This window comes from Pelodiscus sinensis, chromosome 31 (genome assembly GCF_049634645.1).
Source record: "Pelodiscus sinensis isolate JC-2024 chromosome 31, ASM4963464v1, whole genome shotgun sequence".
NCBI classification, from domain to species: Eukaryota; Metazoa; Chordata; order Testudines; family Trionychidae; genus Pelodiscus; species Pelodiscus sinensis.
The window spans coordinates 4,574,495-4,600,392 of NC_134741.1; the positions used below are offsets into that span (position 1 = coordinate 4,574,495).

Below are 25,898 nucleotides of genomic sequence, written 5' to 3' on the forward strand. Positions count from 1 at the left end.
TCTTCCCTCCTCAGCCCCTTCCACTTGGTTTCTCATTCACTTACTGCCCCTTATCATAACCTGAGCTGTGGTGGCGGAACACGTGGCCATCACAGTAACTTTAGCCATTTTGATCTCTGAATGGGAGGTTCAGAGTTTGCAAACCCCTGGCTCTATCTGCAAGCAGTTGGGTCTGTTTGCTCAGTGCCTCTAAGGAGAGCAGCATGATGGGGCCGTCATTGTCTACATGGGAATTGAGGAAGGGGAAGGTTGGCTTCAGAGGCCAGATTCAATAGTTTCAGATACTTGAACCGCTTTCCCCTCATCCATCCCTTCCAGGTACCTTTGAACTCCCTCAGAGTCTCCGACAAAGCAATCGTTTTCTGGGAGAAACCTCTGACTTGTTCTTCTAGTTCAGGGGAAATATCTTCTGGCAGCTGGAATTGCCCCATCTTACACCTGGACAGAAACAATTCCATGTGATTGTATGTCGTTTACTGCTGATAAGTTCTGGCTAGTAAGTCTCAGCTCTAACAGGCCTGGAGTTAGAATTCCTCCAATTCTCCCAGCCTGAGAAAAGAGACAACACATGCCATGGCCATGCAACCTTCCCCTCAAAGATCCCATTTCAGTTCTTCACTTCTGGCCTGGGGAGACTGGCTGGGGGAGCAAAGGAAAATAGAGTCTCCATGGCCAACTTACTCCTTGGCCTCCAGATGCCGAGGGACAGGAGGTTCCCATGTGAAGGGCTGAAGGAATCTGTCCACTAGGGACTACACTGAGACACCAGCTCCCCTCAACCCAGCTCCTTCCACACAGGTCTCCAAACAGCCCTCGAGTGGGACAGACTCTTGATCCCTGCTGTCCTAGGCTGAATATGCTCAAAGCCCAGGAGTGACAGTCCATGTTCCAACCCACGGAGGTGACAGCTCTAAGAAACACTTGAAGTCAGACTGTGCCCTGAATGGGGAATTCCAGAGTTTCAACTGCGAGGATGAGACCCTCAGAATTAAATGCATCAGAGATATTCATGTCTAACATCGGGCTGCAGAGATCTGGGGAGATGTGGTGCTAACATCTGCTCCAAGCCTTTTCCCTGCTCTGTGCAGTGTGAGGGGAGTGAGAGCCACGTACCTCCTCAGGTTGCTTCTGACGTCCTAGAAAAAAGAAACAGAAAAGAATCTCAGCCCCATTGGACACACAAAGGGGACCTCTGAGAAGAGATTTTGCAAACCTGGGAAGAGAGGCCCTGCCCTTGCCCCAGGAACATGGATCCCCTGAGCGAATGGGGCTTTGCCATCTCTAATAGCTCTGTGCCTGTAACTCTACAAAGCACAAGAGTCACTCACATGGCAGCAATGCACAAGGTGTTACACTGAGATCTGACAACTGGGATCCAGCACTTGTGATTCAGGATCCCCCCTTCGCTGTGTGAGGAGCTGGGATGTTTGTCCCTCAGTCTCACCTGCAGAAATTCACTTGCTGGATTCTGACGTGTCCCCTCCAGCTCGCCGATCCCCTCACTGATACGGGAAATCTGCACGGAGAGGTTCCTGACAGTGTCAATCTGGAACCTCTCAATCGCCTCATCTAATTTCTCCAGCTGGGCTAGGAGTCGCTGCTTTTGTTCCTCCAGAAACTGCAGCAGCTGCTGAAACTCAGCCACAATCATCTGCCTTTCTGCTTGGGTCCATTTCTGTGTGAAAACAGGGAAAGGGCTGGTCAGGGGCATGGATGGAGCCCACAGCCCTTTCACGGGGCGCTGAGTGCGCAGTAGGGAGAATTTCTTGGAAAACCCTAAAATGTGCGACATTTGACTCTTTGTGATTACTAGGCAGATGCGTCTCTCCCAGCATCTCCTTTGCCCCGTGTCCCTCTGAAAGGGATGTTCCCATGTCTGTCATGGGCAGCATCTTGTGTTATTCATGGACTCTGGGAATTCATATCCAGAGCACCAGGAGGCACGACTCAGCACCAGCCTGACAGAGATACCCATGGAGGAAAAAGAAGCAAACATATAAATGCACCAAGTGAGCAGACAGTCCGTCAGGGGCACATTGAGCTCACCTGGGGAGGATGTCTGGGAAAGCCACAAAGGATGGACATTAACTCATGCACTGACACGGATGCTCAAGGCCTTTCTACACATGGATCTCACCCAGCAATTCATGATCCAGGAGAAACACAAACAAGCCCAACCTCACCAAGGCCACAAAGGAGTCTGCCTCCTAACACAGCCCTATGGCTGGTCCATAGCCACAAGCACTTACCAGATACTCCTGGCTTTTCCCTTCTGCTGTTGTTTTCCTTCTCAGCAGCTTTTCTCTCCCCTTCCTCAGAGTCTTCAAATGAGTCTCCAAATTTTCCTGGAGAAATAGAAATAAGCACGAGGGCAAACCCCATTAGATGTTGGGAGACTATTTGTCTGCCTTTAAGAGAGTCCCAGTTTTGTGGAGCTCTGCCCCTGTCCAGTAGGGACTCAGCCCTGGACATGGCTTTGTCTATAGAAAAATACACAGGAGGAGACTGCGGATGCAGGACACCTACGAGGGTGGAGGACAGATCAGTGGTGGCACCTTCATAAAGAATGATGCAGGTGGTTAACAATACTAATCAAGTAACCGATTACAATTTTATCAGTGACAGTATTTTTTTAACCTGCTGACAGGCAGGGTTGGTAGCGGAAATGGGCTCTCCTGGGGCCAGGGATCTCTTGCAAGGGTGCCAGGGTGGCCACAAGAACTGCTGGCCAATGGGAACACCCAGCAGCTGCAGACTGACGTAAGCTGCCAGAGGCAAGTGGGCACTTCAGGGGCAGTGGGGAGTTTAACCAGTAATTGGCACCGATAAACATTAGCTCATCAGTTAACCAGTTTGAACACAGCATCCAGCCCAGCAACCTCATCTAGTGCCAGCTGCTGTATCAGAGTTTAACCCCTCACAGAGCAGCCCAGAGGTTCAGCATCCCAGTGGGAAACCTCTTCTCCCAGCTGAGCCCAGAGCTTTATCAAGGCATCTTTCTCTCCTAACAGCCACACTTCATCACTGTTCAGTGATGCTGAGGGACAGGGAACAGTGTAGTCTAACAACTGGACCAGGGTTCAGGACCAAACTCTATCCCTGACGTATTTGGTGACTATGAGCAACTTGCTGCCCCACCTTCCCTTTCCACAGTTTGTCTAACTGGACTGTGACCTGCTCAGAGCAGGGACTTTCCCGTGCTGGTTATTGTGCAGGGCCCAGATGTCATTGCGGATCTATAAGGCAAATGACAGATTATTATTCCTGTTCATCCAACCAGTAGCAGCTTGTAACCTCCTCTTCTCTAGTCCCAAGGCAGCTCACTGACGGAGTGGCCTGTAGCTCCTGCAATCTAAGCCTCTCTGATTATTAACACCTTCCCTTGTGCAAACACCCCTCCCGCCACCAGTGAGGGCTGGGTTTCAGGATTTACAGCCTCAGAGAAACATTTCCCACATCAGGTATCTGTGAAGACTTGACATAAGTTGCCACAAAGCCAGAACATTTACTTTTTACTGCACCTCTTGAATCATGAAGGCTTTACAGAAGTGGTCACCAACCAGTAGGTCGGAATCTACAGGTAGATCTTGGAGCCTCTGACAGGTGATCTTGACTGGTTTGGCTAAGAGGCTATCAAGTGCAGCACTTCAGCTGCCCCCTCTCCCTGCTGCTGCACATCTCCTGCCCTTTGCCTTGAAGCTGTTTCCTTCTCCCACCCTGCATTCTATCTCCACAGAGGGAGTGTGTAGGCTGCTTTTGAGAGTGGTGCAGGGGTGAGTCTTCCTTAGCCCCACTCCACCACCACAGAGGAGCCACCTGTGGTGAGCAGTGTGCAGCTGGAGCCTGTATCCCTGTCTGAGTCATATACCTCTCCCGTACCCCAAGTCCCTTCTCTAACTCTGAGCCCCCTGAACTCAAACTCCCTTACAGAGCCTGAACCCCCTCCTGCACTCCAACCCTCTGCCCCTGCCTGATGAAAGGGAGAAAGGATGGGGGAGGGAGAAGGGATGCAGTGAGCAGAGGCGAGGCCTCGGAAAAGGATCACAAAGGAGGTGGGGCAAGGGTATTTGGGTTTGAGGTAGATCCTAGATTGCACTTAAATTCAAAAAGTGCTACTTTAAAAGGCTGGAGACCACTGCTTCACACTGGTTGGTTCACATCTGTGTCTGGTAACAGTCAGTGAAATTAGCCTGTAATTAAAAACCCAATGTTATTTCCCATCACACTGGACAGCCACTCTGTACCTTGTACTCATGGGCAGCTTCCTGTAAGGGCACCACCATGTGAGCCTGGGATCTGTCACACACCACAGAGATGGGAGTTTGATCCTCTTCACAGAACAGCTTCAGAGCCTCCTGGTGCTCCCCACACACCCCGTCCCATCTTGCTCTCTTTGATGACTGGAAATTCAGCGGCTTGGCTAGTTCCACCACATTTGCAAGCTGCCGGTTGGGCTGGAGGGGTCCCTGCTGCTCAGTGTCTCTGCCCTGAGGGCTGAGGGGGGCCTGGCAGGAATTGTGCACACGCTCCAGAGCGACAGGGGCTGTGAAATCCTCCAGACAGACGGGACGCGGCGCTTCCTCCCGGACACTTTCCACGGGGCTCTCTGCAGCCATGGCTGCCTCTGGGCTGGGGGACCGGGGCCGTGTCACATTCCTGAGCTCAGCAATAGAGGAGCAGGTCCGGGAGTGGGGGCGTGAGGCACCAGCACTGAGGACAAAAAAACGCATCAAAATTAAAAATCGAAAAAGCCCCAAAAGCTTCGCTCCCCCCTGCAGGGTCCATTGGGCCTCACCCGCTAACTGCCCCTGCCAGAACCGCCCCCCATTGCTGTGCCCCTCAGGCCAGGGCCCCTCCCCGCCCTGTGTTCAAATCCCCCACACACAAACACTCTGCAGCCCCGCCCGGCACCAGGCCAGCGCGAGCATCAGGAAGCGGCCAACAGCCCGAGGGGGAAGGGGGGGCGACCGCCCAGCCGGACCCGCCCCCTCCCTGCCCCCAGCGGGCGCGCCCCGATACCCAGCGCCGGACCCACCAGCAGCGCAGGTCACAGCCCCTCCCCCCAGCGAGTAACGGCCCCAACAGCCCCTCACAACGGCTCCCGGCTCAGGGAGCGTGGCGCACGGGCGGAGTAGAACGTCAGACCGCGCATGCGCAGCAGGTCCATGACTCCGCTCAGACCCCAGCGCCAGGGCTTAGCTCAGACCGGGCGCTGCTTGGCACCGCCCCCCCGGCCAGAGGCTACTTCCGCTTCTCGGAGCCCGGGCCGGTTCGCAGGTGGGGTGGGGCTTTTGCAGCGCGTGTAGCGACCCGGGGGATTCCCTCCCTGCCGGGCTGGGAGCGGGGGCGTGTCCCGAGGTGGGCGGGGCCGGCGCGCGCTGCTGGGGTTGCAGGGTTCGCTCTGGGCCCCACGTGGCTACGCGGGCGGGGGGAGGCTGCGGCTGGTGCGCGCGCGGGGTGCTGGGACCGGCCCTTTGTTGCGGGGGCGGGGCCGAGAGATGCCCACGTGGGCCAGTCCCGGCTTCTGCCCAGCGCGTCTGGTTGGTCCCGGGGCTGCGCGCGGAGGGGGGCGGGGGATGCTCACCTGAGAGGCGGTGCCACTGCGGGCTCCTGCCTGGGCACTGCGCATGCGCAGCGGTTCTGGCGCAGCCCTGGCCCGTTTCTCTGCCCGCGAGCTGTGAGTGTCCCGAGGGGGACGCGGCTCCGCGTGGACTTGGCGGGGCAGATGCAGGGGGCGGGGCTAGGGCGGGGTCTGGGCAGGCTCAGGTCTGGTGTGGGAGGGGCGCCAGGTAAACTCTGCAACACCGAGAGCAAAGCCCCTGCGAGGGGGGGGGGGAGGAGCGTGTGTGAGGGCACAGGGGCATGAGGGTAATGGGGGCAGAGGGTGGTGAGGGGGTGGGCATCAGGGAAAAAGTGCAGGGCAGGAGGGTTAAAGCAGCTTCCCCAGTGGGGATGAGGCACGAGTCACAGAGTGGCCCTGGCCAGGGGCCTTTTTATTTGCTTCAACATTTATTTTAATCCCTTATTCACCTGGAAGGCGCTGAGCAGGTTCAGGAGGCTGCAGACCCCCCCGCACTGCGCCCGGCCCACTCGAGTGTATGTTTGTGCTGCTGCATTTGAAAGGTGTTTAAAATATAAAAAGGGAGCTAAAGACAGGACAGAGTCTCATCACTTTTCTCTTGTCTTATTCCCGGGACTCACAGAATCGCTCTCCCGTCTCTGCAACCCATTTTCATTGTTTTCCTCTGTGCAAATGCAATGCCTTGTACTGTCACTACTCTGTGCAATGCAACTGAAAGTCCTGCTACTTCGAAACAAATGTAAGTAAAAATCAAAGTAATCTTCTGTAAAACTACTTCAGTGAAGGTACGAAAGTATCCTCTTAATTGTACTGAAGTATGCAAAGTAAACATTAGTTGTCCAATGGAACCCTATGCTTAACCATCCGAGTTCTTGCAGGTCACCACGAACACACACACAAACACACACACGCACGCTATATAAACACTTATATTACAATTCTATATTATATGTACACCTATACTATACATTTTTCAATGATGGAATTTAACGATAGTCACTGCCTTCATTTATAAAGATGACGAGGGACCAAATTAAATACAAGTCAGATTACAGAAATGTATTTATTTTGTCCACATTCATAGTGTTCATTTTTCCATTGTAATGATTAATTTCCAAAATGTTTGTTCAACCATAGGAGCATCTTTTTTCAAATGTACCAATCCTTGCTTGTCTATGAGAAAATGAGTCCATCACATGGAAGAATCTCTCACAGGCAGCTGATGGAGACAGAGGTCTGTTGGCCCTGGTGCACAACTCCCTAATTCTAGAAAAAGAGTGCAGAAGCTCCATGGTCTCTCCTGAAGATGCCAAATACCCATCAAGCTTCTTTGTAGTTTCATTTGTCTAAAATGACAGTCTCTTACCTTTTCTAATCCCAGTTTCATGCGTGTTCCAAGTGGTCCTAATATTTGGCATCAAGATGTCAGTTGCTATTAGCTCCAGGTCCTCAATTATTTCACCAAAACATTTCTGAATGGTGCACTGAAGTCCATCTACCAGTGGCTTCAAGAGGGCATCTTGTTCCTTTGCAGTTTTGAAACGATCAAGTATAATTTAAACTTAAAAAACAACAAATGGTCTGGTAGCACTTTATAGACAACAAAACATATGGATGGTATCATGAGATGTATTTATTTTGGCTCTGCACAGCCTAAACTCAAAACTCCAGTCATCTGAAGAAGTGGGCTGTGCCCACAAAAGCTTGTGATACCACATACATGTTTTGTTAATCTATAAAGTGCTACCAGACTGTTCGTCTGTACAGGATAAACTGAAAAAAAAATCTCTGCTACCCCCTGAATCTGGTATAATTTACGCAGCTGCACTCCATTCAATTAGTGTACTTATCTGTGCTTAGATAATATTTAGTGCTTTCACCAATGGGCCCATAACTATGGCATATTCTGCTAATAAAACCAGCTCTGCTAGATTCAGCCTTTTGACCAGCCAGTACGTAATGTTAATAAAAATACAGAATGATCAGTGGGGGTTTTTTTTTAACAAAAAGAAAAGCATAAAGCAAAGAACTGCTTCTTGCATACTAATTTGGAGTCCTGGGAACACATTTCTCATGGACCTTTCTTGTTCATTCCGTGTGCACCGAATTCTCTCCACAGCCGTGAACACAGAGTTCCATCCTTTCTGGCATGGCCGAATGAACTGTGACTTGCATTCTGCTTCCACCATTTTTGCTCCAATTGCTGAGTGTTCAATTTTAATTTATAGTGCTTAGGATCTGGCAAAAGTGGGCCTGGCCATCTTTTTTAGGTGTCATTTTATTCTTCTTGTACCACATCTATAAATGAAACTAGATTCTGCAAGTGGCAGGCTCAATGTTGGTGTTTTGGTACAATTTATTCACGGTTGTTATCGCTGTCAGGGACGTCTTCAGTTTTCTGAAATTTAGCTTATCAACATGAAACCTTGTTGCTGAAAACACAGTTGAAAGACACCTCCTCCCTCCCCCCCAAAAAAACCCAAGCCACATAAATATGTCCCCCAATTGATATACCATGCTGGGAACAATACATTGAGGGGATCCTGGGGGAAGCTGTGACTCCACCCCCGAGCCAGACATCCTCTGGTCCATCCCTCTCTCCTGCCCCCTGCACTCCAGGCACCCCATCCAGCCCCCATCTGTTCTCCACACCTGAGGACTCCCCTGCCCTTGGCCCCATGACTGTACCATGCCAAGCAGCAGGGCTGGCAGTGGGGCAGCCATTCCAGCCAGGCTCTGGAGGACCTGGGTGCGAGGGGGGAGGGCAGAAGGGAAGGGGCCTGGATTAAAGTTAGGAAGCCTGGTCTGTGGCCAACCCTGTTCACCGTGCTGCCCAAGAGTGGTTCTTGCCCTGCCCTGGCCTAGCTGACCCCCCTCCAGTTGCTTCAATGCTAAGAGCTGGATATGCCGACTCGGGGCTTCCCCACAGGCTGCACAGGGGCTGGTAGGGAGCCTGTGGAGCTGCAAACTGGGTGTTCGACAGCCTGATCCTGTTGGGCTAGGGGCTTCCAGTCCCAAACTGGACACCTCCCTCCCCCTCTTGCCCTGCCCCCATCCCATCACAGCTCCCCTTTCCCACCCCTCATAACTTCTGCTCCTCAGGTAGGGAGACCCACTATGCAGGCACAAGTGCTGGGGTCCAGACATCCGATCTGGGTGTAACTCGGCGTCTGTATTGCTGACATGCGAGTGACTGTTGTGCTTTGCAGAGTCACAGGCACAGAGCTAATAGAGATGGCAAAGCCCCATTAGGTCACAGAATCTATGGCCCTGGGGCCAGGTCAGGGCGTCTCTTCCCCATATTTGCAAATTGCCTTCCCTGTGTGTGTCCAGTGCAGCTGAGATTCTTTTCTGTCTCTTTTCTCTAGGACGTAAGAAACAACTTGAGCAGGTAGGTGGCTCGCACTCCTGTCATACTGCACAGCGCAGGGAACGAGCTTGGAGCTGATGTTGGTACCGCATCTCCCCAGGGCTCTACAGCCAGATGTTGGATAGAAATGTCTCTGACTAACTTAATTCTGAGGGTCTCACGAGGCGTACAGCTAGTTCAGAATAGGAAGCCTAGTCCGAAGTAGCTAGTCCCTGCCGTGTGTAGCCGCGCGGCACGGAGTCCACACTAGTGGACATTTAAAAATGGCGGCGCCCGGCAATATGCTAATGAAGCCTGGGAAATTCAAATCCCGGGCTTCATTTGCAACTCCGGTTGCCTACATCACCACCCTAGTTCGAACTAGCGTGGTAGTGTAGACATTCCCTGAGAGAAACCAGGTGGGAGGGGATGAGGAGGGAAAAGTAAATCTCACTTTCAGTTTGTGTCTCCTGGGACGGAGATGAGGCTGCAGAGATGTTGGCTCCATTGCTGGGAGGTGCCAAAGCGAGAGAGGACACGGAAAGTTTCAGACCTTTTCATACTAACCGCTTGAGTGTGTCTCTGTCTGGTCTCTGATACAAGTGACATGCAGAGTTCAGCGTGGGGACATTGTTATAAAGAGGAGAGCCTGGAATCTCACCTCTCTTATCCCTTCCCCCACCAGATATTCTGCCCTCGGCACTGGAAAGAGCAAGAGGAAAATCCCTGGGAGCCTTCAGACAAGGTGAGTTTTTCAGGTGGAGATTTTTTAAATGAGAAAATTCCTGTGAAAACATCTTCAAGGGATTGTCATTAAAGTTACCAACCAAACCCAGCGACCACGGTGCACACAGCTCTAAATCTCAGTCAGTGATGAGTGAGGAGTCCCAGGGCACTGCATGGGGACTTGTGAACACTTGGAGAAACACTGGTCTATGGGTTTGTGATGCTCTAGGGGTGAAGTTAAAGCACACAACGGACGGCACCTTCAGGCTCAGATTTCATTGTTCAGTGAGTTTCAATATGGGGTTGGTTTCAAACAATAAATTGGCTGAAAGGCTGAGAGCTGACTGGCTTCAATGGTATCAGTTTGTTCCTGGCGAGAAATTGCCGGATACGCAAGGGCTCTTCGGTCTAGTGCAGGCCTGAGCAAAATACAGCCCATGGGCCGGATCCAGGTCACCAGGTTATCTGATCCAGCCCATTGATGCTTGGCGAGCCATGGGCTACTTCCATACTTGCCACTTCCCACCTGCAAGCCACTCAGAAAGTAAAAGTGAGCCTGGAGGTGAAGGGGGAAGGCTTCAGGCGCTGCTTCCACCTCCAGGACAATCTCAATGGCTGGTTTCTGGCCAGAAAGGAAGCACCGGGCCCCCTCCCCTCCGGCTCATACTTATTCACACACACACGGCCCCGCAGCCTGTGCAAGGGTTGGTCAGGCTCCATACCTGCTTCAGAGAGGTGCTTGGCTGCTGGCCGTGAGTCACTCAGGTAGGTCTCCTGGTCTCCTGAACTAAGCTAATTCGAATTAGCGCAACTAGACTTAAAAACTAGTTCGAATTAGCGTTTTGCTAATTCGAACTAGCATGTCCACACTGAGTGGACCCTGAACTGAGGTTAAGGATGGCCGGAAGCAGTGCCTGCAGGGCATCAGAATAGGACTTAGAGCGTGGAGCTGCTGTCTCAGGATAGCCGAGGGCTGTGCTTAAAGGGACCCGACCCCCACCCCGGACAGACACTTCTCAGGGGTTCCCCGCTTGCAAAGCAGTCCTGTCTTGGAGTGCCCTGAGTGCCCACACTCGGCACATCACAGCACTCGGCCATCAGCCCGGCTGCACTTGCCGCAGCCTGCCATCCGGGGGGGGGGGAGTGGCAATCGGGGGGCTGCAGGAGAGCTTCCAGCCTAAGGAGCCTGCAGAGCCAGCCCAGTCCTCCCCATCGGGGGCTCGTACCCCATTCCTCCCTCACCTCCTTCCACTTACCTCTCCCTAGCCCCCCTTCCTGATGTACAAAATAAAGGACACGTGTGTTCAAAACTAGAAACTCCCTTTATTGAACTGGGCTACTGGGCTAGATGGACCTTTGGTCTGACCTAGTACGACCATTCTAAGCTCAGGGCTTGGGGTCGGGGGTCTCAGTGGACCACCTTGATTTTCATGCACACCTGCTCCTGGGTGGCCAGGCTGGCAGCTCTCCTGCCCTAGATGGCCACTTTCCTGTGCCTAGTGCGGAGATCGTGGATGAGGTCCATGATGTCTGCACTAGACCAGGCGGGCGCCCACCTCTTGTGGCCCCGGACAGGCTCCTGGGAGCCGCCAGCCTGGTCCCGGGAAGAGGCGGAGGGCTGGGTGGCATCGGGTGGCTGGCTTGAGCTGTGCCAGGTGCAGGGTCTGCTGGCTGGGTGCTGGCAGGCTTGCACCTGGCACGGGCACCGTAGCCAGCCCATGCCCCTTTAAGGTGTCTGGGGCCGGGAGGGGGGCAGACAAGTTTCCCTGGTGGTGCCCAGAGTGGCCACCAGGGAAAGCTGGGGAGGGCTAGCCTCCCACGAGTTCGAATTAAGTGGCTACACAGCCCTTAATTCGAACTAGTTAATTCGAACTAGGCTTAGTCCTCGTGGAATGAGGTTTACCTAGTTTGAATTAAGCGCTCCGCTAGTTCGAATTAAGTTCGAACTAGCGGATCGCTAGTGAAGCGCCTATTTAAGTTAATTCGAACTAACGTCTGTTAGTTCGAATTTACTTTGTAGTGTAGACATACCCTCCCAGACCCCTTTTTCTCTCCTGCATCCCAAAGACTCTCTCAAAGCTCCCTTCTTCTCCCAGTGTCCATCCCATACACTGTATTTCCTGGTTAATGTCTTGGAAGAGTGTAGCTCTCAACCACTTTCCAAAATCTTGGAGTCTCTCTCCCCCCCCCATCAAAATGAATTGCCCACTCCTGGTACAATGGATACAGTTCAGTGAGAGTCGATAACTGAAAGCTGCAGCCGGAGAATTTCAGGCTAGAGAGGAGGCACAAATATTTGATGGGCAAGAGGATTAGCTACTGAAACAAATGAGCAAAGAACTGGTGGGTTCTCCATCTCTTGATGTCTTCATATTAACACTAGGCGACTTTCTAGAAAAAATGCTGTGGGGAAACAGCTTTGTGCCTGGGTAGCTGGGCTAGGTGTAATGGCTTATGCCACAGAGGGGACAGACTACATGGTTAAGGATATTTTGTGATGCCATGAATCCATGAATTTTAAGGTCTGATCCTGCAAACATTCAGCACACGTGTTTAATAATATGTATCTGAATACTCATATTAACTTCACTTCCTCTCTGTTATGGAAGTCTGTGTCAGAGGAGAGAACCAAAATTTGGGCTGCAAATCAATGCATGAAGACTAAGGATTATAAAAACTGCAGCCCAAATTAAATTAAACCTATGTCCATGTTCAGGCAGATGAATCTGTGGCTTGTTAGCAGAAACACTGGGTGCTGAGAACTGAATCCCATTGTTGCAGGCAAAGTAATGTAACTCAAGCTAGGAATTATTAGGAAAGGGATAGAAAATAAGACCCAGAATATCTTGCTGCCCCTGTATAAAACTATGGTACGCCCACAACTTGAATACTGTGTACAGATGTGGTCTCCTCACCTCAAAAAAGATATTTTGGCCTTGGAAAGGGTTCAGAAAAGGGCAACTAAAATGATTAGGGGTTTGAAACGGGTCCCATATGAGGAGAGGTTAAAACGACTGGGACTTTTCAGTTTAGAAAAGAGGAGACTGAGGGGGGATATGATAGAGGTCTATAAAATCATGAGTGGTGTGGACAGGGCCGCTAAAGAAAAGTTATTTATTAGTTCCCTATATAGAAGAACTAGAGGACACCAAATGAAATTAATGGATAGTAGGTTTAAAACTAATAAAAGAAAGTTCTTCTTCACACAGCGTGTAGTCAACCTGTGGAACTCCTTGCCAGAGGAGGCTGTGAAGGCTAGGACTATAACAGAGTTTAAAGAGAAGCTAGAGAATTTCATGGAGGTTAGGTTCATAAAAGGCTATTAGCCAGGGGATAAAATGGTGTCCTTGGCCTCTGTTTGTCAGAGGGTGGAGAGAGATGGCAGGAGACAAATTGCTTGATCATTGTCTTCAGTCCACCCACTCTGGGGCACCTGGTGCTGGCCACTGTCGGCAGACAGGATACTGGGCTAAAAGGACCTTTGGTCTGACCCAGTACGGCCGTTCTTATGTTCTTATTGAGAGAAATAAATAGGGCTTTCGGATCTAACTTGTGTGAGGTGTTTATGGAATATCTAGACTCAGCGTAGAGTTCAGCATGTTTTTCACCAGGGACAGAGTCTGAGCAGAATTGGGGTGTGGAAAGGATTAAAGCCATTTTTGAAATGTCTCCAATTCCCCTTCTCCTGCTGCAGAACACCCATGTCTGACTTCAGCTCAGCCCCTGGCCTGCAGAGCTAGAGACAGGAAATGGCCGTGGCGAAGCCAGTGATCTTCCAGGAGGTGGCTGTGTATTTCTCTGAGGAGGAATGGGCTCTGCTGGACCCGAGCCAGAGAGCCCTCTACAGAGATGTGATGCAGGAGAATTACGAGGCTGTGAGCTGGCTGGGTGAGGATTCCTGTCCCCTTGTGTAACAGAAGCTGGGTGGGCTCTGGAGCAGCTGGGTTGGGTTTGGTTCAGGGTCCCTCATTGCCCAAACTCCCTGTATCAGCAGTATGTGCCCCAGTAATCCTGGCTCCTGTGTGAGAGGAGGTTCACTGACATAATACTGGTGCTACTCTTCCCACAGCCAAGGTCTCTTTGTGGTTCCCACCATCTTGCCCATGTTGTGCCTTGGCCTTTGCCGGAGGCATCAGTGGAAGGGCCCAGGCAGGAACAGCATGTACCAGAGTTGTGGAGCTGGGTGCAGCTGCTCTTAGTGTCTGCAGAGTCCCCTTGTGCTATTGTGCTGAGCCCCTGGAAGGAAGGCATCAACTCCGAGTCCTTCCCTGCTTCTGGTAGATTCTGTGCAAGCCAGAGGGGCACCAAACGTCAGGCCCAACTGGCCACAAGAGGAAGGCTGCTGCTGCTGGCAGAGTAGAACCAAGACTACAGAAGGGGAGCTGAGCTGCAGGAGCATCTACGAGCAGCAGAGAAGCAGCCCAGCCACCTTGGCTGGCCAAAGTTCTAGAAAAGGGCTAGTGTAGACAGTATAGTAGTGTTTTCCGCAAAAAAAGCCCCAATCGTGAAAATGATGATCGGGGCTTTTTTTGCGGAAAAGCGCGTCTAGATTGGCCCGGATGCTTTTCCGCAAAAAGTGCTTTTCCGGAAAAGCATCCTGCCAATCTAGACGCGCTTTTTCCGAAAATACTTTTAACGGAAGAGCTGCAGATCCTGGATCTCCAAGGCTGTGAGGAAGGGGAGATCATCAGTGATTCCCACACAGGTGAGAAATTAGCTAAACTGACTCAAACCAATTTTTGTGTTCTCATAGCAGATGTTGATTGTGTGTTTTCATCAAGTCTGACTGGCCCTTCAACCTGTCTTCAACTCCAGTCTGAGAATGCTGTGTGGGGAAAGAGTGATGGGGGAGCAGGGTGAACTCAGCTCATGATTATTGTATCTTTCCAGCCATTCTTTGGGTGTCCCCCCCCCCCCACACCCACACACACACATTTTCTGTTCACCATTCAGAATTTTTCTTTCAGCTCAGCACAGGGAATGACTCCTGTGTGCTTTATCTCTCTATCCCAGCAGGTGAGGGGATGCTGAATGAGAACAGTGAGAGGAGTCTTCAGGAGGAAGGACCTGAGCAAATGGCTCCATGTGGGGTATTAATGGGAAGATCTGAAGGGCATGTTTCTCAGAGTCCTGAGCAAGGAGAGACTTGTGAGAGTCAGCGTAGCCTACAAAGGCAGCAGGGACACCATCCCGGAGCAGGACAGGATAAATCCAGTGACAGGAGCAGAAGGTTGAAAACAAACACAGAAACTGTTCAAACAAAAATCCCCCATCAACATTCACCTTCTTCTTCCAGTGACTGTGCAGCTCTTATTAAACATGAAAGATCCCAAACAGGAGAGAAATCCTTCAGCTGCTCTGACTGTGGGAAAAGCTTCAGTCGGAAGTCAAACCTTGTTAGGCATAGGAGAGCCCACACAGGGGAGAAACCCGTCAGCTGCTCTGACTGTGGGAAATGCTTCAGTGACAGGTCACGCTTTGTTAGACATAGGAGAGCTCACACAGGAGAGAAACCCTTCAGCTGCTCTGACTGTGGGAAAAGCTTCAGTCAGAGGTCAGACCTTATTATCCATAGGAGAGCCCACACAGGAGAGAAACCCTTCAGCTGCTCTGACTGTGTGAAAAGCTTCAGTCGGAGGTCGAACCTTGTTAGTCATAGGAGAACCCACACAGGAGAGAAAAACTTCAGCTGCTCTGACTGTGGGAAAAGCTTCAGTCAGAGGTCATACCTTGTTATCCATAAGAGAACCCACACAGGGGAGAAACCCTTTATCTGCTCTGACTGTGGGAAATGCTTCAGTGACACGTCATGCTTTTTTAGACATAGGAGAGCTCACACAGGAGAGAAACGCTTCAGCTGCTCTGACTGTGGGAAAAGCTTCAGTCAGAGGTCACACCTTGTTAGTCATAGGAGAGCCCACACAGGGGAGAAACCCTTCCACTGCTCTGACTGTGGGAAAAGCTTCAGTCAGGGGTTGCAACTGGAAAGACATAGGAAAACCCACATGCAAGAAACCATTCAGCTGCTCTGACTATAGGAAATGCTGCAATCAGAGGTCACAGTTTGTTGTCCATAAGAGAACTCTCACAAGAGTGAAATCCTTCAACTGCTCTGACTTTGGGAAATGTTATTGCGAGATTTCAAGCCTTGTTGCATATAGTTGAAGCCACACATGTGAGAAACCCTATAGTGGTGGTGAGCAAAATTTTCTCTGTTGGCACAATCTAGCCTGTCTAAGGCTTTAATCCTGTCCACAAGGTAATGCCAGGCCTCACCTCCAAATGAGCATGTGCTGAGGGGGAAGGAGCTTAACCCCACCCCCTCTTTGTGTTGTGTAGCTTCTAGAGAGGAGGCAGCGCTAGGCTGAGTCCTTGCCCCACAACCTGAGGCTGGCATTAGAGGCACTGCTGCCACTGCACTGCTCGCCTCTAGGGCTACATGGCCATGTCAGGGGTGCCTCTGCATGGCTGCAGCAGTAGCACCTCTGGCCCTGGATTGAATGGCTATGTCTACACTGGCATGATTTTCCGAAAATGCTTTTAACAGAAAAGTTTTCTGTTAAAAGCATTTTTGGAAAATCGCATCTAGATTGGCAATCTAGACGCGCATTTTTGCAAAAAAGCCCCAATTGCCATTTTTGCAATAGGGGCTTTTTTGCAGAAAACAGTACTGTGCTGTTTACACTGGCCCTCTTGCGCAAATCATTTGTGCAAGAGGGCTTTTGCCCGAATGGGAGCAGAACAGTATTTCCGCAAGAACACTGACAATCTTACATGAGATCGTCAGTGTTCTTGCGGAAATTCAAATGGCCAGTGTAGACTGGTGGCAAGTTTTTCCGCAAAATCAACTTGCCACTCTAAGCACAGCCAATGGTTGCAGCAGTGGTGCCTCTGGTGTCCGGGGCTGATCCTGGTGTTTGTGGCTGCTGTTGCAGCAGCAGAGCCTCCCTCCAGAGTGACCAGGACAGTGTGGCTGCAGATGTTGCTGCAAGGGGGCCCAAAGGCAGGTAATATTTGCTGTTCTCCGCTGATACTCCCTCCCAATCGCCTCAATTCCCTTTCCTCTGGCAGCCAGCACCCCCAACTTGCTCTGACACCCTCCTTTTATCTTGCACCCTCTCCCTGGCCAGATAGCTGCCTGCTTCTGCATCCCAGATCCTTCCTTAAGACCCCAACCCTTTCTTGAGCCCCCTGTTACATTATTGGATTTTAAGGTGAGCATACAGATCGCTTGCTGTGATCACGGGGAATTGTTTGCTTCAAATTTGGTACAAAGTGGGCCATGTGAGGTATCAAATGATAGCTGATATTGTGTTGATTCTATGTATGGTATTCATGTACTTGTTTGGAGTTTGTATGTGGAGTTATGACTACGGGCTCTGTTGATGCTGTGTATGGACTGCCTGTCATGGGGAAAGAATGTCCAATGCGTGACTATGCTAATCAGTACGGATCCAAGGACAGTGGCTCTCCGGGTGGCCAATACACAACTGAGGAATGCATGTGGTAAGCTGCAAAGCAGTCAGGTTACAATGGCTGCTGGCATATGAAACAAGTCACTTGACCATGTGACTAGGTCCAACTTGGAAGACACCAGGAATGAATATCAAACACCATGAGGGGGGGCTCCGTTCTTGTCTTCAGTCTTGCTACTTATCCCAAATGAAGCCTTGCTAAGGACAGAAACAAGGGGAATTTCTTCTGACCCATCCTGATATACTATGTACGCCAAAGACTTTTATGCTAGCAGTTTGTAACATCTCTGCTAAGATCCTGCATCAAGAATTTGCGGATTGATGTATATAATGTATTCTCCTTAACAACCTTACTCTCAACCTTTTCTTTCTTTTATTAATAAACCTTTAGATTCTAAAGGATTGGTCCATTGTGATCTTGTGGGTAAGATCTAAAGTATAAATTGACCAGAGATTCATCACTGGTTCTTTGGAACTGGGTGGATCTGTTCTGGGTTGGCGAGACTGGGCTCTATAACCTCTCACCTGTGTGTAAGACCAGGGCTGATTGTGGCATAGGAAGAGCTGGGGTATCTGAGAGGTTTTACTTATGAGGCTTCCTATGGGTGGACTGGCAGATAACGTGCTCTGTATGACTAGTTTGTGGCCTATTTCGGAAAGGTCTCCAGTCAAGGGCTGTCAGCAAGTCCTGGTTTTGAGCAATTTGACCTGAGTGGATTCCCTCAGTAGTGCCCAGCCCCAGCCCGGCCCTCTCCAAACCTGTAGACTACTGTTGCTAATGGAAACTCACTATTAATTACGTAATTAGTCAAGCGATTTTGCTAGGACTGCATCTGGGGAGTTACATTTAAATTACTGAAGAGATTAAACTTTTTAACTTTCATGTTAGTTGATCAAACTTTATTGTATATTATGTAAAATATTTATGTCCAATACATACCAAAAAAATCAATGTTTTTTCTTATTGTAAGGGTGGAGAACCTTTTTGGTATTGGGGGCCACTCATCCACAGAAAAATCAGTTGGAGAACACTCATAGATGTGGCCCCCGACTGAGACACCTCAGTCTTCTGGCATTCACAGGGTGAGGGGAAGAGACAGGGAGGACTGAAGTTCAGGGCTTCCCATAGGCCAGATCATCATCACCCCAGCCGCTTTTCCGGAATAACTTGCCAGCTGTCTACACTGACCCCTTGAATTTCCAGAAAAGCACTGACGATCTACTGTAAAATCATCAGTGCTTTTCCGGAAAAACTATGCTGCTCCCGTTCGGGCAAAAGTCCTTTTCCGGAAAACTGTTCCAGAAAAGGGCCAGTGTAGACAGCACAGATTTCTTTTCCGCAAAAAAGCCCCGATCGCAAAAATGACGATTGGGGCTTTTTTGCAGAAAAGCGCGTCTACATTGGCACGGAGGCTTTTCTGGAAAAAGTACTTTTCCGGAAAAGCATCCTGCCAATGTAGACGCGCTTTGTCCGGAAATACTTATAACTGAAAACTGTTCCATTTTAAGCATTTCCGGAAGATCATGCCAGTGTAGACGTAGCCGGACAGAACACATTATGAACACAGAACATCATGATGTTTGTTTTTTTCTTTTAGTTGCTCTTCAGCTGGTACCAGCTGTCATGATTATGAGGGTTAGCCAGCAGCCTGGGGATTAAGGGGTTAACTACACCTAGCCAGGTGGAGTGACCAGTAGGAATATAGGTGGGACTTTCAAACTGGGACAAAGGAATTTGGGTTTTTCCTTTCTCCCTTTTGTCTTTCTGTGTGTGTTCTCTGCAGCTACAGAGAGGGACAAGCATGTCTCTTTCTCCAAGGCACCATTCTTCATTTTCTGTAAGTAGGGTAAAGTTTAGGTAGTTTCGTTAGGCTTTATTGTTTTAAAGGTTGGGTATGGGATCTGAGATCTAGCACTGTTTAAAAGATGTTTTGGCTTTTCTTTGTAACCAAGTTCTAGGCCCATGGAGTTTCTCCATGAGTATATTTTGTTACCTTCCTATCTAGTCATTATGCTTGCAACAGGAATATTGTTGTAATAATAAAAGTTCTTTCTTTTCTTGTTATTAACCTGGAAGTGGTTAATTGTGTGCCCTGATTCTTATTTTAGGGGTGAGATTTCCCAAATGATCTTTCCCCTGATTTCTTTATCAACATTTGGGTGGTGGCAGCGGAAGTTTTATTCCCAAGATCTAGGTTTTTTAAGATTTTGGGGGAAGTTTTATACCAAAGCCTGGTAGATAAGGCTTTGGGGTACACTTGCTGTCCCCCACTTCTGCATTTATCATGCGAGAGTGAGGAAGGAGCCATGACACCAGCACTTTCTGATGTTCTGAAAGACAAAGAAAACATTTCTACCCCTGTCGCAGTGGCACATTATACTTTAGAATACTTTTCCTTTACAGATGTTCTTGTTCATTTTGATCAGCCTGTTGTTACCTAATGATATGCTTTTATTTTGTAAACTAGCTTTAGAGGGTTTGGGTGAATTACTTTATTGTTCAATTATTGGCTGCGTCTAGACTGGCATGATTTTGCACAAATACTTTTAACGGAAAAGTTTTTCCATTAAAAGTATTTGTGCAAAATCATGCCAGTCTGGACACAGCCTGTGAGTATGACTGTGTGTGTGATTGATTGAAAAGCATGTGCAACTGTTGTATTCTCAATAAATGTGGTGTGCTGCCTTTTCCCCTATAAAAGATGACAAAGGGGCTGGTGAGGAAATCATAGAACCATAGAGCTGGAAGAGACCTCAGAAGGTCATCAAATCCAGCCCCCTGCTCCAGGTAGGGCCAATCCCAACTAAATCAACCAAGCCAGGGCTTTGTCAAGTCGAGACTTAAACACCTCTAGGGATGGAGACTCCGCTAGTTTCCTAGGTAACCCATTCCAGTGCTCCACCACCCTCCCAGTGAAATAGATTTTCCTAATATCCAACTATCCTAATATCCTAATACCTTTCCCACCACAACTTAAGACCATTGCTCCTTGTTCTGCCATCCGTCACTATTGAGAACAGCCTTTCTCCATCCTCTTTGGAAGCTCCCTTCAGGAAGTTGAAGGCTGCTATCAAATCCCCCCTCACTCTTTACTTCTGCAGACTAAAAAGACCCAACTCGCTCTGCATCTCCTCATAGGTCATGTGCTCCAGCCCCCCAGTCATTTTGGTTGCCCTCCGCTGGACCCTCTCCAATGCGACCACATCTTTTTTGTAGTGGGGGGGCCCAGAACAGGACACAATATTCCAGATGTGGCCTCACCAGAGCTGAATAAAGGGGAATAATCACTTCTCTGGATCTGCTGGCAATGCTCCTCTTAATGCAACCTAATATGCTATTAGCCTTCTTGGCTACAAGGACGCCCTGTTGACTCATATCCAGCTTGTCATCCACTGTAACCCCCAGGTCCCTTTCTGCAGAACTACTACTTAGCTGGTTGGTCCCCAGCCTGTAACAATGCTTCGGATTCTTCCATCCCAAGTGCAGGACTCTGCACCTGTCCTTGTTAAACCTCATCAGATTTCTTGTGGCCCAATTCTCCAATTTGTCTAGGACACTCTGGACCCTATCTCTGCCCTCAAGCGTATCTACCTCTCCCCCCAGCTTAGTGTCATCCGCAAACTTGATGAGGGTGCAATCCATCCTCTCATCCAGGTCATTAATAGCTGGTAGCTCGGGTTAGTCACTTCCATGAGAATAAGAGGTGGAGTGTTCACAAGGTGCATTCCCCTCCCCTGCAGAGCAGGGATTTAGAAAAAGTTCATAACACAATACTCGTCCATGCTTCACACTCTCTCCCCACCCCCAAGAGGGATTCTGGGGTATAGGGGTTTTTGCTTTTGCTTCTCATACAAAAGGTCCCTGGTTCAAAGCCAGGCAAAAACACAAGGTCGTCTCTTATTCCTGCTCCCTTTGTTGCCCAGGAAATTCCCCAGCTTCTCCCCCTCATGGAGCTGCTGCCTCTCCAGGAGGCGGATGAACTGCAGGTGCGGGACAGCTCCCTGCCAGCAGGGACAGCAGCCAAGGCACCAGATATCGCTGGGTCTGCAGCCAGAGTTGGGAAATGGCCAGGGAACAGGAGGCTTTTCTGTCACACACGTCTCAGGTAGGACAGACCCTCAATGAGCTCAGACTGTGCCTGGTCCTAGCCAGGAATGTGTCTGGGGCTGGTTTGTGACACTCTAAGGGTACGTCTAGACTACCGCGTTTTGTCGATGGAAGTTTTGTCGACAGATACTGTCGACAAAACTTCCGTTGACAAAGAGCGTCCAGACACATTGAGTTCTGTCGACAAAGCAAGCTGCTTTGTCGACAGAACTCCGTAGTCTGGACGCAATGTTACAGGCAATAACACCTTCTGTCGATAGAGTTCTGTCGACAGAAGGTGTTATGCCTCGTAAAATGAGGTATACCAGCGTCGACAAAACTGCTGAGTTCTGTTGACGTTATGTCGACAGAACTCAGCGGTAGTGTACACGCTGGTATAGTTTTGTCGACAAAAGTCCACTTTTGTCGACAAAACTAGGTAGTCTAGACACACCCTAAGGCCGTGTCTACACTGGGCGTAAGAGCGACGCTGACACGGTCGATGTTCCGGGCTCTAGGGAAGACTGACTGTGACGTAGTGGGGGTGCCTTTTTCATTGCTGTGCTGGGCAGTGGGCTGTGGGTGACCTCTACTGTCTGTGGCACGACCCAGCAGGGCAGGGAGTGAGTCATTATGCAAAGGGGGCTTCAAACCTGTCTGACCAGCTACCCCCCAGGGAGAGAAACAAAGGAAGATGGAATGCCGCCCCAGCCTGGGGGACAGGGCTGGAGGGGAGTTGGTTAGTTTCTGTCTGGGATCATGGAGGAAGCAGCCTAAGCAACAGGCTGGGGTTTAGAAGCCCAGACCCGCCCCATATCTAGGGGGGCTGAGGCATCCTAGGCCTGCCCTGTAACCAGATGACGTCTGTGCTGTGCTGTATACTGGAGAGGCAATAAACTCCCTCTATTCTACTGGCTGGTGGAGTCTGTCCGTGCTATTTCGGGGGTGCAGGAGATGGGAAAACCCCAAAGCGTCGTCACACCGGCTGATTTGAACTGAGCTGTGCAGAGTCTTGTAAATGGAACCACAACTGCTCTGGATATTTACCGAGTTTTATATGAGGGTTTATCAGAAGGGACGTTGTGGGCCCTGGAACACGGTGGGTGGGGCAGAAAAGCTATTCATGGGTAGGGGAATTAGCTCAAGTGATAGCGCGCTCGCTTTGCATGCGAGAAGCAGTGGGACCAATACCCACATTCTCCAGTTATAGATGTTTGCTGCTTCCTCTTTTCCACAAGCAGAGCCAGCCAGGGGCTAAGTGCTTCCAGGGGCTCCTTCCCTCTTCCATAAGGCAAGGGGCTGGTTTCCGCAGTGCAGGGGGTGTAACGTTTGCCTTCCAGGGAGCAGTTCCCTGGCTAAAAGTCAGGCAGGCAAAGTCCAGCCTGTAACACCCAGCGGAGGGGATTCACCTGCCTGGAGAGGGCAGGAACAGACCAGCGCTTGGGAGCTTGGCTGCCAGCTGCTTAGCACATCTGGACACAGAAGAATCCCAAGACTTGGTTCTGCCAGGCTCCAGTTTCCCCTCTTCTGTTTCTTTTCAGCTCCCTGCAAACTGCCTCCCAGCTGTGGGTGAGGCTGAGTGTGAGTGAAACCAGCTGCACTTTGGATGATTTTGTTAATTGTTTAAAAAGCCTCAGGCACCTCTTCTGCCTGGGGAGGTGTCTGTAATAGACACCTAGTGTGATATCACCCTGGGGTTTTTCCTCTTGTAACCTCACACACAGACTCCCGACAAGTCCACTCATGTGTCCATCTCTGCCTCAGGCCAAGTGTTCGCATATTTCATAGATAAGAAAACTCCTCCTCCCTTTTCCCCTGCCAATCCTTCCCGAGCAAGTTGTACCCTTTTGTGACGAAGTTCCAGTTATCCCACCAGGTCCCTGTGATACCAACTTCTTCCTGCCTATTATCCATAGTCCTGTGTGTCTGTACCAGCATCTAAGACACAGATTAGAGTTTTCTTCCCAGTGGTCCTGTGTCGCTCCTTTATCTCTGCAGTTACAGCCCCTGCTCCCTCCCATTTCTGCCCCATCTCCCAGGTGTCCATGTTATTCACTTACCTGTGGGCTTTGGGCACCTGCCCCCATCAAACCTAGTTTAAAGCCTCCTCACTAGGTTAGCCAGTCTGCATCCAAATACTCTTCCCTTCCTCCACAGGTGAACCTTCCCCCCCCCCGCTGAGCAGCCCTTCCTGCAACAGCATCCCATGGGCAAGGAAGCCAAAGCCCCCAGCCCATGAAGCTCTCTGTGCCCAGGGAACCAGGACGGGAAGGCTGGAGAGAAGTGGGGAATGGCCTCATTTTGGGAGTCAAAGGTGTTGTCTGGAAACAGAAAGAGCCATTTTAAAAAGAGTTTGCAGGTGGGCACCATGGCTTAGTTGGTTAAAGCACTTGCTTCATAAACAGGAGATCCTGGGTTCAACTCCCAATGGTGCCTTTTTGCAGCCTTTGTTCACATTTTCCCAGGTCCTTCTGGGACACAGAAGAGGCCTCCCCTGGCCACCCATGGAACTGCTGGTTCAGGAAAAGGCTGAGTGGGGAGGAGTGTTGGGAAGAAGGAAACCACAAACCTGGAGCAGGTACAGAGGCTTCTGTGACTGGCACTGGCAAGGCAGGGCTCTGACTGCAATTGCTGGGACAGGAGAGCAAGCACCACACGCCCTTGTGATTCCCTGGAGAGTCAGGGTGTGTGGGCATCAAGTGCTTCTCACTGGTGGGGGAGAAACCTCTTGGGACTTGGTCCCTGGTTCAAAGCCAGGCAGAAACACAGGGTCTTCTCTTATTACTGCTCCCCTGGGTGCCCACAAGGCAGTTCCAGGGCCTGCCCCCGGGTGCAGGCTTTCAGGAGCATGTGGGAGAGCTAAACAGGTTAGGCTGAGATGGGAGGAGGCAGGGCTGAGACTTCTCAGCGATGCCTTGCCTGAGACCAGGCTGTTGTGACCACACAGTCCAGGGCCCACCCAAGAAGTGCCGCTACTGTGGCTATTCACCTTCGGGGCAGTGTGGCTGTCGCCTTTGCTGCAAAGGGACACAAAGCCACATAACATCCTGCCTCATGCCCAGACCTTAGCCATCCCATTCCCCTCACTTTCTTCCCACCCAGCACCCCCAGCTTCCTTTGACACCCTCCCTTCTTCCTGCTCCGCCGCCCTGCTCCTTCATCCACGTTCCTTCTCCACCCTTTCTCCTGCCCACACATGGCTCCTTGGCGCTTCTCAAGCCAGGCCCTGCAAGGAGCCACCAGACAGGAACCAGCCCTTGGAGCTCGGCTTCCCAGCACATCTCACCTGAGAAGAGGTGACTTGTTCTCCTTCCTTCTTACCTTACGTCTCCGTTCCCTTCAAAGGTCTTCGCTGCCTCGGGACCCACCTCCTCAGGGCGCTGCCCCTCTGCCACTGGGCTGGGAGTGGGAGACTCCACAATCTCTGCACTTGGGCTGAGAAGTCTCATTGGGACTCGTCTGTTGATGGCATTAGTCAGCCCGATGGCCAGCCGGATCCATTCTGTAGCGCTGCCCGTAAGGGAGCTTTACAAGTGCCCAGTGTCCATTGGTATTTTCTGGGGCTCTGTGTAGGGGATTGGGCTTGGCCATCTTTCCACGGGAAATGCCTCTTCTTTGGAAAGCAGATCCCAGGAGTTCATGGAACTTCTTCTTCTCAGCTTGGGAAAGGGACGACTCAGGGGTGATGGGACAGAGTTTTGTGTAACGATGACAGGGGTGCAGAAAGCAATAAGAATTTTTTTTCTCTTACTCGAGATACCGGGTGACAGAATGAAACTAGTAAGTAACCAAATTAAAAATAAACCAAGAGGAAGCATTTTTGCACCCAGTGGAACTCCTTGTCAGAGGATGCTGTGAAGGTGAAATCTACAAGAAGGTCCAAAACAGAACTGGATAATTTAATGCAGGAAAGGTCAATCAATGGCATTGAACCAGGATGGACAGGGCAGGTGTCCTTAGCTGCTATATTGTAGAAGCTGGGAATGGGTGACAGGAGGGATCACTTAACAATTGTCTGTTCTGAGGATTCCCACTGGGCAATGAAATTGGCTGCTGTTGTGAGAGAGGATCCTGGGCTAATTGGACAACTGGCATGGCCCAGTCTGGCTGCTTTGATGTTCTGTTTGGTTTCTGTTCTTGTCCCCTCTGGGCAATGGAAAATGGACCTATGTCCTGAAGGGGACAGAAAGTGGCTTGTGAAAGGCTAGTGTAGGTAAGGAAAGGTGTTTGTTACTGTGTGCCTGATGGTCTAGTGGCTAGGATGTGGTATGTGGGGAAAATCAAATAACTCCAATTGTGTCTAAGGGGGGACTGTGCAGAAATCATAACTTTCTAAAAGAAAACTGCTGTAAGGGTTAAAAAGTTTTCCAGGCCTCTCTCCCTGTAACAGAGAGAAATCAAATTAGCTCTAATCAAGACCCTTACAATGCCTCCTATCTCAAGTTCATGGATACTCCTAGTCTGTCACAATTTGTCATGTAAACCCTTATCTTTGTCACAGTTTGCTTTGTAGACTCAAGTTCTCATGTGGCTTTGTGTACTGTAAAAACTTACTTCTAGCACTCCTGGGGTGAACAGAAGTCTCAGAGTGCTTCTGCTGAGACTTTGATATGTTAAAGAAGAACAATCAGCAACTGAACTGTCTAAGCATTCTGTATATAGGATACCTGAATCTGTCTC

General features: G+C 50.2%; 2 protein-coding genes across 6 annotated transcripts in view; one reads left to right on the forward strand and one right to left on the reverse strand.

Moving 5' to 3' along the window:
• The window catches only part of LOC142821594 (uncharacterized), a 184,784-nt gene extending 179,755 nt beyond the window's left edge, over window positions 1–5,029 (reverse strand). For 2 of the 3 annotated variants that reach the window (XM_075913020.1, XM_075913019.1), the window contains exon 1: window positions 4,245–5,015. In XM_075913020.1, the coding sequence (XP_075769135.1) occupies window positions 4,245–4,730 (486 nt within the window). In that variant the 5' untranslated portion in view covers window positions 4,731–5,015. Of the gene's footprint in view, window positions 1–322; window positions 439–1,113; window positions 1,137–1,444; window positions 1,676–2,249; window positions 2,346–4,244 lie in introns of all 3 variants that reach the window. The other variant, XM_075913021.1, reaches the window with a different exon arrangement.
• Window positions 5,030–5,037: 8 nt separating this feature from the next.
• LOC142821634 (uncharacterized) lies at window positions 5,038–19,298 on the forward strand. Of its 3 annotated transcripts, none has more exons than XM_075913208.1 (6): window positions 5,038–5,277; window positions 6,204–6,320; window positions 8,950–8,972; window positions 9,616–9,675; window positions 13,351–13,544; window positions 14,670–19,298. In XM_075913208.1, the coding sequence occupies exons 5-6, from the start codon at window positions 13,406–13,408 to the stop codon at window positions 15,686–15,688; spliced, it is 1,158 nt and encodes a 385-aa protein (XP_075769323.1). In that variant the 5' UTR covers window positions 5,038–5,277; window positions 6,204–6,320; window positions 8,950–8,972; window positions 9,616–9,675; window positions 13,351–13,405; the 3' UTR covers window positions 15,689–19,298. The 3 variants fall into 3 exon arrangements, with proteins under 3 accessions (XP_075769323.1, XP_075769325.1, XP_075769324.1); XM_075913210.1 differs by having other exon boundaries at window positions 14,673–19,298; XM_075913209.1 differs by lacking the exon at window positions 5,038–5,277 and adding an exon at window positions 5,482–5,677.
• The last annotated feature ends 6,600 nt before the right edge of the window (window positions 19,299–25,898 follow it).

Bases quoted from the DNA above. Each gene is read 5' to 3' on its own strand.
- LOC142821634 (XM_075913208.1), top strand. From the start codon at position 13,406: ATGGCCGTGGCGAAGCCAGTGATCTTCCAGGAGGTGGCTGTGTATTTC. The intron at 13,545-14,669 runs GTGAGGATTCCT...TCTCTATCCCAG, and splicing joins CGAGGCTGTGAGCTGGCTGG to CAGGTGAGGGGATGCTGAAT.